Consider the following 11,977-nt stretch of genomic DNA (forward strand, 5'->3'; position numbering starts at 1 on the left):
AGAGTTAGCCAATGAGGCGGAGTTTCTTCCGCATCAGACTTGTTTACATCCACCATGGCATCTGGCAGAAAACTGCTATCGGTAGACTTTGAAGTTTTCGGCAAAGTACAAGGTAATAATGATGCAACAGGCATTTGCATGCCAGAGTTTCTTCTAAGTTGTATTTTTAATTTTTAATTGCAATAATTGATGTTGGAGAAAGTATAGTCTAGTATTTGTGTCTGAAAGATTTTCCCTTGTCATCTTAGAGGGCCCCAAAGGGGGGGGTATCATCACGATCACGGGAAGGAAAAGTTTAGCTTTCACGATCACAGTTACCTTGATTGTTGTTTTCACGATCACGAACACCAGTGGCAAATCACGGTCACGGTAAAAGTTGCATGTACAGAAAGCACGTGTCAAAGTAAACACAACCACACAGTAATTCGCCTCCTCTGGATCTATTGTTTATCTATTGTTTATTCAACACAAAGTGAGAACTGTTGCACTTTTTTATTATTATTTTTTTAATTCTCTTTCATACACACATAGAAATACATAATCACGATTTGTAATCAGTGACAAGAATGTTGTTTTTATTGTTCTCTCTCTCTCTCTCTCTCTCTCTCTCTCTCTCTCTCTCTCTCTCTCTCTCTCTCGAGGTATTGCACCTCGGTTCGACCGAAGCTAAGTTAAGAATAAATTCCTGTTGTGCAGCGGGTTAAAGTATTCCCTCATACCTCGGAGATATACCTTCACTCGCTCGCAGCGACGTCACGTGACGGAAAGAACGTTATCACACCATTGAAATGACATTCTTTCCGTCCCCTATAGGCGACGAAATAGGTCAAATTTTGTGCACTTTTTAGTGGAAAATGCTTCGACGCCGGAGCGGGTACTGGACCCAGTGCCGTTCTAGTGCAAGTGCACTACAAAGGCACTGCACCCAGTGCCGATAAGCGACAGCATTCTTTCCACCATCTAAAATGTCACGTGACGTCGCTGCGAGCGAGTGAAGGTATATCTCCGAGGTATGAGGGAATACTTTATCCCGCTGCACAACAGGAATTTATTCTTAACTTAGCTTCGGTCGAACCGAGGTGCAATGGGTGCTCTCTCTCTCTCTCTCTCTCTCTCTCTCTCTCTCTCTCTCTCTCTCTCTCTCCACTCATACACATTCAACTCCCACACCCTCACTCACACACATGAATATATACTTGCACAATATCACATTTCCAGAGCTAAAGCTTGTAAACCCATTTTCTCAAAAACTATTGGGTGGATTGAAATTAAAGTAAATGTATGTGTGATGTGTTCTTTATTTTCAACTTTGCCATACAATTTGAGGTACACCATCGCCTGGTTTCAGGTCCTTGAAAAACAAACAGGAATGCTACAGGCCAAAAATGGTTTTACCTGAAAGAAGCGCACAAGCTGAGCCTGCGAAGCAGGCGAGCCAACTAGGGGGATCCGGGGGCATGCCCCCCCGGATTTTTTTCAAAAAACGGTTAAAATCTGTGCAATCTGGTGCATTCTGGGCATCATTTTCAGGGCTGTAATAGTGTTGTGATCTTGTTAAAAATCCTATTTTAGCCTCCCCCCCACCACCATTCAACACACCTCCAAACTGGTGAAAACAAGAAATTCCTCCGACCCCCGTTGGTCAAAGGGAAATAACCATTCTCACTGCCACCAACTGAGAAGGTTATTTCCCTTTGACCATTAATATGTGCCTCTATAAGTCCTTGTAGAATCTTAATCCACCAATAACTCCCTAACCGTGTGTTTGACTGGTCCCAATTTTTGTAAGGACCGTCTCAGGAATGTATAGAACCTGTTCACCAAGTTTGGTGACGATCGGTCCGTTCATTCTTGAGATCTATATGCGAACACAAACAAACAAACAAACAAACACATCGAGCGAAACCTATACACACCCCTATACCGGGGGTGTAACTACACTACTGTGCGCTGGCTTCATTGAGACCGGCGCCCGGTCGCATTGCGCGATATTCACACGGATCGTTTTTGCGGAAACTTTTCAACTTCACCGGAATAACTGATTTGACTTTACCGGATTTTGAAAACGGCTTTATCGGATTTCCGGCAATTACCGGAAAAGTAGCATGCCTGACAAAATCCCCAACGAACATGACTTTGATCGTCTTTGACATGAGGATCAAGTGACCCAAACTGGCACGTCTCCCCGCCATTGTTTCTGAATTTAACCCATTGTTGATATTAAAGTTTACAGGCGCTAAAATAAATCCAAGCTTAATGCAAAGAAGCGACAATTAGAATCTATGCCAAGCGTGTCCACGTTGCTGGGATGAACAACACATTTCTAGTTTCGGTTTTGGCTACACGCAGACTCGATCTCGAGTCAGTCGAGGTCACACTGAGCGAGTGACAGCCGGACGTGGCAATGTCGACAATGTCAATGATCTCACTCAAAGTCAAAGATCTTGAACAAATTTCAAGATCTTTGCCTACATTCAGAACAGTCATAGAGCAACATACCTTGATATTTCGTCTTCGGAAAGACCGACCCGTAGCCTGACCTTTCCACCAAGGAAGGCATTCTCGCCGCCTGCTTTGGTCTGGCTTGAATCCACAAAATATAACAGAAGTTCGATGACAGTACCGCTGCACGCCATTTTTGAGTCACTTGAGAAAAAGTGACTCTATGTAATCGGTCAGTGTTAGTCTGTCCGGCCGGCCGTCCGGCCGGCCGTCCGGCCGGCCGGCCGTCCGGCCGGCCGTCCGTAGACACCACCTTAACGTTGGACTTTTCTCGGAAACTATCAAAGCGATCCGGCTCATATTTTGTTTAGTCGTGACCTCCAATGACCTCTACACTTTAACGATGGTTTCGTTGACCTTTGACCTTTTTCAAGGTCACAGGTCAGCGTCAAAGGAAAAATTAGACATTTTATATCTTTGACAAAGTTCATCGGATTTGATTGAAACTTTGTAGGATTATTCTTTACATCAAAGTATTTACATCTGTAGCCTTTTACGAACGTTATCAGAAAAACAAGGGAGATAACTAGCCTTTTCTGTTCGGCAACACACAACTTAACGTTGGGCTTTTCTCGGAAACTATAAAAGTGACCGGGCTCAAATTTTATGTGAACGTGACTCCCAGTGACCTCTACACTTTGACGTCTGCTTTGGTGACCTTTGACCTTTTTCAAGGTCACAGGTATGTCTTGAAGGAAAAAAATTGAAATATCATATCTCTGAAACTATTCATCGGATTTGATTCAAACTTTATAGGATTATTCTTTACATCAAATTATTTACATCTGTATTGTGTTGTGAATAGCAATTTCTTCCTGTCCATCTGATGCCTCATATAATATTCAGAACTGCGAAAGTGACTCGATCGAGCGTTTGCTCTTCTTGTTGATCTTCGAATTCGAATTTGACTGAATGCACTCAAAACTTTTGCACGAAGCCCTTCCATTGGATGAAGTTTGGCAGACTTTTGCAATTTGCCTTCTGATTGGATCTCTTTTTTGTGTGATTGGTTCTCTTAAAGGGAAGCAATCGCTGTCAAAATCATATTTCTGAATGTGTTGTTGCTTCTCCTTCAATCGGGATTGGCTCCTTGACGAATAGAGGATCATAGAGTGATACAGCTGTGAAAAATGTACGTTGAAAATAAAATGCTTTGCAATAATGCCCATCACGATCACGAAAACAAATGACGATCACGATCACGAGACTTGATTTTTTTGTCATCACGGATCACGGGCAAAGTCCCATCACGATCACAGAAATGGAAATTTCGGCAATCACGGTCACAGAAAGGTCAAAAAACGCCAATCACGATCACGATTTTAAACCCTTTGGGGCCCTCATCTCACTCTCTCCGCCTTGGTGTGTGTCTATGTACGCGTTTGGTGTTTAAATGCGCGCGCGTTTTATGTGTGTGTGTGTGTGTGCGTGTGCGTGTGTCTGTTTGCAATCTAAAAGTGAAATGCACGTTGCTTTACTTGTCTGTACTTTTTTTCTGTTGCAGGTGTGTTCTTTAGAAAGGTAATAAGCATACACTGTTAATCAATGTCAGACAGTAGATAGTTGATGTTTATTCAATAGATAGATAAATCAATAATTAAATGATAGCTATCCAGAGACATATTGCATTCAGACCATCCCAAGACCCCCACAAATATACCCTACAGCTTTGTGGGACCCTAGCTAGCTAGCTTGTGTTCAGCATGTTGGAGGGTCTTACTTTTTTCCTGCTATGGGTGGCCTTACAGCAATCTTCCAGCTGTTCTTATTGGATGGCTCGCACATTATGATAATCGACCATTGCACATTTTTATCAACCCTTTGCACATGATATTGTTCTTGAACCTATATTCTTGCCATGGCCTTGGAATCTTGACTTTGCTGTGAAAGTCTAACCTCCAATTAATAGAACACTGTCAAGTATTGATCAGTGTAACGGCTCAGAGCTGCACTTCTTTCCTTCATATTTTCAGTCATCATTATGGTAGGCTCACAGGTTTTAAACACCTAGCTCATATATATCTGTTATGATCACAGTACAATATCTTTGAATCCAAGGTCATATTTTCACCTTCAGACAGTGTGACAGAAGCAGCAATGAGAAATAACTGATCAGATTAATCTCACTTTATCATACCTCTTGTGTATATATATATAGAAGATAACATGACTGAATGGTGAGCCCTAAAAATGTATATATGCATGCATGTGTGAAAATTGCGTGGTACGTACCACAGGAGCTTGTATCCAACCACCGGTCGATAATTATTTACTCCTGCATGCTTACCCTTACTACTACTATAGACCTTTTCGGTATCTAAGCAGCTCTCGCGAGACACGCTCTTTGTTATGCTTTGAACATCGCGAGAACTTCGAACCTTGGCTTATGCAGCTCGCACGAGATCGCTGTACCGCATGCTTTGCTATGCTCTGAAGTTTGCGAGAGATTACGAGAGCTTGGAATACCGATAGGGTCTATTTAAGGAGACTGTATGGAATAAGGAGTAAATAATGATTGACCGGCTATTGGATACAAGCTCCTGTGGTACGTACATTCCAAAATAGACAATCTGAATCAATTGCTTACATCCATTTGACTATCACCTTAATTGCAAGCTCTTTCTTGTTGTAATTATATTGATTCATTCGCTTGTGACTTTCTAGCAAGCGGCAAGCTAAGTGTTGTTTACTCATTGTTTGTCTGTGCACTTAAAAGACAGTTATGTCGATATATTTGTGACTGTAACATATTGTTTTGTCAATAACAAACGTTCCAACTACTTACCTTTCTTGTTTTTTTATTTTGTTATTATATTATTGTTAATATTAATATTTTATGTAAAGGTTACTCATGAGGTTATAACTGAACTAAAAAGTAACAGAGAAATCTTGCATTAATTTGACTCAAATGCAGGGAGCGGGTCATTTTGTTCTAAAGAATAACAAAAGTGAATACAGTTTTGATTCCTGTTGGTCTTGATTTCATATACTATTAGTGTAATCTTGCGTCATGTTTGTTTTTAACAGCATACCCAAAAGACAGCGAACGAGCTGGGTGTCGTTGGCTGGGTGAGGAACACACAAACTAAGACTGTCAAGGGAACTATGCAAGGCCCACCCGACAAAGTCGAAAAACTGTAAGACATTTTGCATTGATCTTGCATATTGCTGCAGTATAGATGCGTGCTGAGTTTGTTTTCAGTTTTGATCGACGGGCAAAAAAGTTTGAATAAGCAAGATGATGGGTGAAATGGCCTTGTGGTAAGAATGTCGACCTTCCATGTTGAAGGTTTGGAGATCGAAACCCAGTTGAGCCTGGTGGGTTAAGGATGGAGATTATTTTTTTGATCACCTAACTTATGTGCAGACCTGCTAGCACCTTATTCCCCATTGTGCGTATACAAATGCACTAGACCAAGTACTTACCAAAAAGATCCTGTAACCCATATAATGAGAGTTCCTGGTGGGTTAAGAATGGAGATTTTTTCGATCACCCAACTTATGTGCATACATGCACCTGCTAGTGCCTTATTCCTCTTTGTGCATACACAAACGCACAAGGCCTAGTTTGCACGAAAAAGATCCTGTAACTTACATCAGAATTTGGTTGGTTATGGAAACATGAAAACACAGAGCATGCATCCTCCAAAAATAGAGTATGACTACCTAAATGGAGGGGGGAAATGGCCATACACATAAAAGCAGACTCGTGCCCACCAGTGTGTGTGTGTGAGTGGCAGCCCACAAATGCAGAAGAGGAAAGAGAAGCCAAATAAGAATTATAGTTCTGACTGGCTACAAGTCTAAATGAGCAACCTTAACAGGATTGCTGAAGAATGAAGGGAAGGAGTCAACTTTAAATCCTTTCTCTGTACTTTAATTGTCTTTAACCTTCACCGTACTTCGTGGGTCGTGGACGACCCAGAGCATCACAAAATCAACGTTATCTCTGAAACTCTTTGGAGTTTTTAATTATGACTTCATGTAATCTCTAATCACCATACGACCTTTCCATCGCCCATTTTTTGAAAGATTATCTTTGTAAACAAACAAATAAACGATGACGTAATTTGAACTACACAGTACGGATGATGTGGGTCGTGGACGACCCATATGGAATTACGTAAGGAATGTTACGTTGTTTATCCTTATTCGGATGGCGTGGGTCGTGTACGACCCATACTCTGCAAAGAGGCGGCAAAATGTTTATCCCTGTTCGGATTGCGTGGGTCGAGTACGACCCATACTTTTTACGTTGAATCCTTCTTTGGAAAGTACGACCCACATCATCTGGACTGTGTAGTCCAACGCGTGATCCGGTGAAGGTTAATGAAAGGTCTGTGTGAAGGAAATGGATGGTACAAAAATGTAACACTTATTGCAGCAACGTTTTTTTTAACAAAGGTGTGGGTGTGTGTGCGTTCGCGTGCGTGCGTGTGTGTGCAAAGTAAATATTTTCTGGAGCCCACTTGCATTGTGTTTCAGGAAAATCTGGCTCAGGACAAAAGGAAGTCCAAGTTCAAAGATCACAAAGTGTGACTTCAAGAATGAGAGAGAACTCAGTAGTTCTTCATACTCCTCTTTTGACATTACAAAATAATCTTCTACAGTGTGGTGTGACATATTTTAACAAGGACAGTGAACTGATACTCTGTCTGAAAAATGCTAAATCTCAAGGGAATACAGAAAAACATGTTTTTTAAATTTTTTATTACAGCATTTATGAATGTACTTGATGCTCTGTCTCTTAAATGGTGAATCTCAAGGGAATACAGAAAAACATGTGTTTTTTAAATTTTATTACAGCATTTATGAATGTACTTGTGCAGGTATTTTGACATGTAGCTGTGTAGTTTGTGGCATTTATACACTTATGCAGATGCTTGAATGTATCTGTAGTTTGCCTCTTGGCAGACACCACCCCCCTCTCTCTTTCATCCCCTACCTCCTCTTTCTTTCTGTTTTCCCTTTTGGTGTTAATAGTCTTGACCATAAAGTAACAGAACATCCTTTTTTATGTTGAAGGAAACTATGAGGCGACTTGTAGTTTAATGAAGGAGTACTGATAATGTACCCTTTTGGTCACTCATTGCATTTTGCTTGGCATATAAACTGTAGCTAAGATGGTGCTTGTGTGATAATGATTACATTAATGTACTTTGTTCTAAGAGTACTTAGTGATGAATATTTGAGCAATTGTGTGCTTGAAATAAGTTATAGAAAGACTGCTAATGAAAAGGAATTCAGAATGTATTTAATTGAATTTTGAATTAAATTATGAATGTTTTTTGTCTTTGTACCTTGTGTGAGTGTGTGTGTGTGAGAGAGTCGGAGAGAGAGAGATGATGATAATGGAACTTTACTTCACAAGGAATACACCTTTTCTTACAACCTGTCCTTAAAGGCGGTCCTTAATTGAGCCCGAAGTCGACTGCACGAAGACTTCACAAAGTCTTTTTACCGAAAATTGTGCTAAAGCTCTGTGCGACCAGCTTTGCAAAATATACGTCGCGTAGTCGACTTCGTCCAGTTAAGGACAGGCTTTAGAGAGAGTCAGTGTGTGTGTGTGTGTGTACCACTGGATGCCAGGGCAAATTTTGCTTGTGGACAGGTGGGTATGTGATCTTGCACTGAATACGCACATGCTGTGCACAGGAAGGTAAGACAGGGACCTACTATTCTGCACATGTACGTTAGCTGACTGAAAATGTCGTACATTTCTCTTTGTTTTTCTGACATTGAATCTGTAGCCAGAGACATGGCAGGTCAATACACTGACCCCCAGACCACAATACCGATACTATCTTAAAGGCACAGTAAGCCTCCCGTAAACCATCACAGATACTGTCAGGCTTTTTACACACAGTACAAACACCCTTTCATTTAAACACTCACCGCTTGAGAACATCTTAGGTGCCCTCCGTAAAGAGCGAGCAATTTTCCAAGAATTTATTTTCAAGTGGTTTATCTTACCCCTGAGCCATTGTGAACCCGTGTGATCCAGTTTCCTTTTTTTCACAATGTAGTCGTCAGTTTGTGATTTCCAGTGCGACTCGCTGTTAGCTTATCTGCAATAGCACGTTATTATGTACCTCTGAATCTAAACGCACCAAACGGCTGTGATTCACACAAACTTTAGCGATGGCTTTTGACTGTTCAGGGGAACTGGCGATAGGCATTACTGTCGTCTGCCATTAGAACCACGACCTTGCGTGACCCTGCTTCCGGGCTTTTCTTTTATCAAACTTTCAAACTTCGAATTGTACTGATCTTGTCTTGATGAAAAAAGAATTCTTTTTTGATTTAAGAATGTTTGTGTAACAAGCTGTCAATTTATTATTTAGATTTTAAAAGTTATGTCTAGCGCCAAAACGCACCGTCCGATTTTGTTATCAGACAATCCGCAAAATTAATTCTTTGAAAATTGCTCGCTCTTTACGTAGGGCACCAAGGATGTTCAAAAGCGGTGAGTGTGTAAATGAAAGGGTGTTTGTACTGAGTGTAAAAGCCTGACAGTATCTGTTTACGGGAGGCGTACTGTGCCTTTAACTCTACCTCAAAAACACAAATCACATGGATGAGCATGTACTAAAATCAACACACAAGTCAATTGTAACCCACAAAATGTTTATTTCAAGATAATGGGTGGAACATTTTTACTGACAATTTGTATTACATGTATATGTGCCTCTAAATGAATTACCTTGCACTGTAATGCCCAGCACATTTACAACAGAACAATTCTGCTGTTCTGCTCAAATCTACATTTTGCCGAGATATCTTCAGCTCCTGTTGCCTACAGCTCTTTGCTAAGGTTTTTGTACTACATGCGCCACAACTTCAGCTAGATTCTTATCCACACCAATACAGTCATATTTCTATTTATCAAAGGTGAGCATTAACCGTAAGTTACTGGGGTGATGGTCTTATATTGTGTGGTATGGTATATTTACAGGGATGATCTCGACAAAACGTCTGACAAGACGGATTTTTAAATCAGGGATGGGAGCAAGAACGGGAACCAGAAAGGCGTGAGTGTATGGAGGGGGTTGGTGGCGAGGGGGGGGGGGGGGGGTGTTACAACAACACACAGACCATGCCTGCACTCACAGACAAACCACAGACCATTCCAATCCAGACAACATGTAACGGCTTCTTGAAGGATTTCTTCAGCGTTTCTGCTTTACAAAACAACATTCTCACTCAACACTACTGATCATAACATTTAAAAGGGCAAGATTTTTTTCAAGTTGGATGTACAGAGCACAATGTAACAATGAACAATCACATGCTGCTTACATCTTGTTCCAAGTACTGTTTTTTTCCTAACAGGCCACATGTACTTTACTCTACTTACTAGCAAGAGGCGTGCTAAAGTAAACACTACAACCTCAAGCTATCTAATCTGTTCATTATCACCCTATGCAATGCAGGACTCAGTCTACAAATATCTTAATTACCAGTTTAAAACACTTCCCACAATAACACAGAGAAGTAAAAGCAAGCGCATACATTCACCCATTTGTATAAGAGTACATGTACAGCAAAAACGACCAAACAAACTGTACAATGGACCAACCATTTCACCTTCACGTTGTTGTTCAAAGGCACCAATTTTGTTTCATTTCTAAAAGATGAATCCTTTCTTTCTTTATTTGGTGTTTAACGTCGTTTTCAACCACGAAGGTTATATCGCGACGGGGAAAGGGGGGGAGATGGGATAGAGCCACTTGTTAATTGTTTCTTGTTCACAAAAGCACTAATCAAAAAATTGCTCCAGGGGCTTGCAACGTACTACAATATATTACCTTACTGGGAGAATGCAAGTTTCCAGTATAAAGGACTTAACATTTCTTACATGCTGCTTGACTTTCTTTCTTTCTTTATTTGGTGTTTAACGTCGTTTTCAACCACGCAGGGTAATGTCGCGACAGGGAAAGGGGGAAGATGGGATAGAGCCACTTGTCAATTGTTTCTTGTTCACAAAAGCACTAATCAAAAATTTGCTCCAGGGGCTTGTAACGTAGTACAATATATTACCTTACTGGCAGAATGCAAGTTTCCAGTACAAAGGACTTAACATTTCTTACATACTGCTTGACTAAAATCTTTACAAATACTGCTTGACTAAAATCTTTACAAACATTGACTATATTTTATACAAGAAACACTTAACAAGGGTAAAAGGAGAAACAGAATCCGTTAGTCGCCTCTAAAAGATGAATCCAACCGTCATGGTTGTTACAAGCACAATCCATTAACACGTTTCCAAAGATTTACAATCTCAGTGGTATCAATATGTACCCAAATTTAAAACAGTATTACCGAAATTTGAAAAGTGTTACTACTAGCATTATGTACGATGTTAATACTAGTGAAGGCACAAGAAAGATCTATGCAATTAACACACCAGACACCAGGATTAAATCTTTAAAAAAAAATGTACCAAGCATATGTTGTCTTTAAAAACAAGGACAGCAAGGCATGGGGGATTGTAAAAGTGAGCTTTTCAGAATCCCCCTGATATGTACTCCAATGCATGAACAGCTTAAAATAAAAGCACACACAGACAAAATATATTGCTCAGTATGTTCAACCTTGTTACATGATTATCACTGGATTTTTATTATTATATAGAAAAACATGCTTTGGAAACTACACTCTGTTTGCATGTACACTTGTACAAAAAGAATAGGGTGCGTGTGTTGTGTATTTTAAATCCCAAGGACATTCTGTTCGATCAAAATCACACAGTTTCATTATGCTGGAATGATTACAATGTCATTCTTCCTCGCAATGCATCATGATATTCTTCTGTATGTACATTCAATTACAAGATATCAACTGTCACCTCACAACTTTTTTTCTGATTAATTTGAAAACTGAAATCAAAGTAAAACACACACAAAATAAAGAAATACTAGGACGTGTATTAGTACATAATAACAAGAAAGTGCCCAGCGAAAAATCATTCTCATTTGCACAGCCAGGAAATCAAACACATGTATTTTGTTAATACTGGTTAATGCAGTACCACACCAATTAACTTCACATCATCAGCTTCAATATATATACAAACAAGACCAGAAGAAAAACCCATTCCTTCCCTCTTCCTTATCCCTCCAATAAAAAAGAGAGAAATGGATACAAATCAAAGCATTCACACATAAACACAGGAAAAATAAAAGTATACTTCATCACCAGATTGAAACAATGAAAATAGGAGTCATTATTCAAACCTTCTTCAAATGACTGGATAAACTAAACTAATCTCACTTGTGCTAAATAAAACATTAAACATAGAAGTGTAGCACAGTACATTTTCTTTGACTAGAATTTGAATTTGGAACTTGCTCTTCAGGAATTCAATATTAGGATTCTTTCTTTCTTTATTTGGTGTTTAACGTCGTTTTCAACCACGAAGGTTATATCGCGACGGGGAAAGGGGGGAGATGGGATAGAGCCACTTGTCAAT

The 11,977-nt window shown here is 40.0% G+C and overlaps 1 protein-coding gene across 1 annotated transcript; it reads left to right on the forward strand.

Moving 5' to 3' along the window:
- The first annotated feature begins 4 nt into the window (after window positions 1-4).
- On the forward strand, window positions 5-7,789 carry LOC138951999 (acylphosphatase-1-like). Its single transcript, XM_070323575.1, has 4 exons — window positions 5-112; window positions 4,007-4,023; window positions 5,530-5,639; window positions 6,988-7,789. Exons 1-4 carry the CDS (start codon window positions 55-57, stop codon window positions 7,100-7,102), a joined length of 300 nt encoding a protein of 99 aa, XP_070179676.1. The 5' UTR covers window positions 5-54; the 3' UTR covers window positions 7,103-7,789.
- Window positions 7,790-11,977: the final 4,188 nt, after the last annotated feature.

This window comes from Littorina saxatilis, linkage group LG17, assembly GCF_037325665.1.
Source record: "Littorina saxatilis isolate snail1 linkage group LG17, US_GU_Lsax_2.0, whole genome shotgun sequence".
NCBI lineage: Eukaryota > Metazoa > Mollusca > Gastropoda > Littorinimorpha > Littorinidae > Littorina > Littorina saxatilis.

What these genes read in the sequence shown, in the direction of transcription:
- LOC138951999 (XM_070323575.1), top strand. Translation starts at nt 55, where the DNA reads ATGGCATCTGGCAGAAAACTGCTATCGGTAGACTTTGAAGTTTTCGGC. An exon ending in CCCGACAAAGTCGAAAAACT is followed by an intron (nt 5,640 to 6,987) that starts GTAAGACATTTT and finishes ATTGTGTTTCAG; the next exon opens with GAAAATCTGGCTCAGGACAA.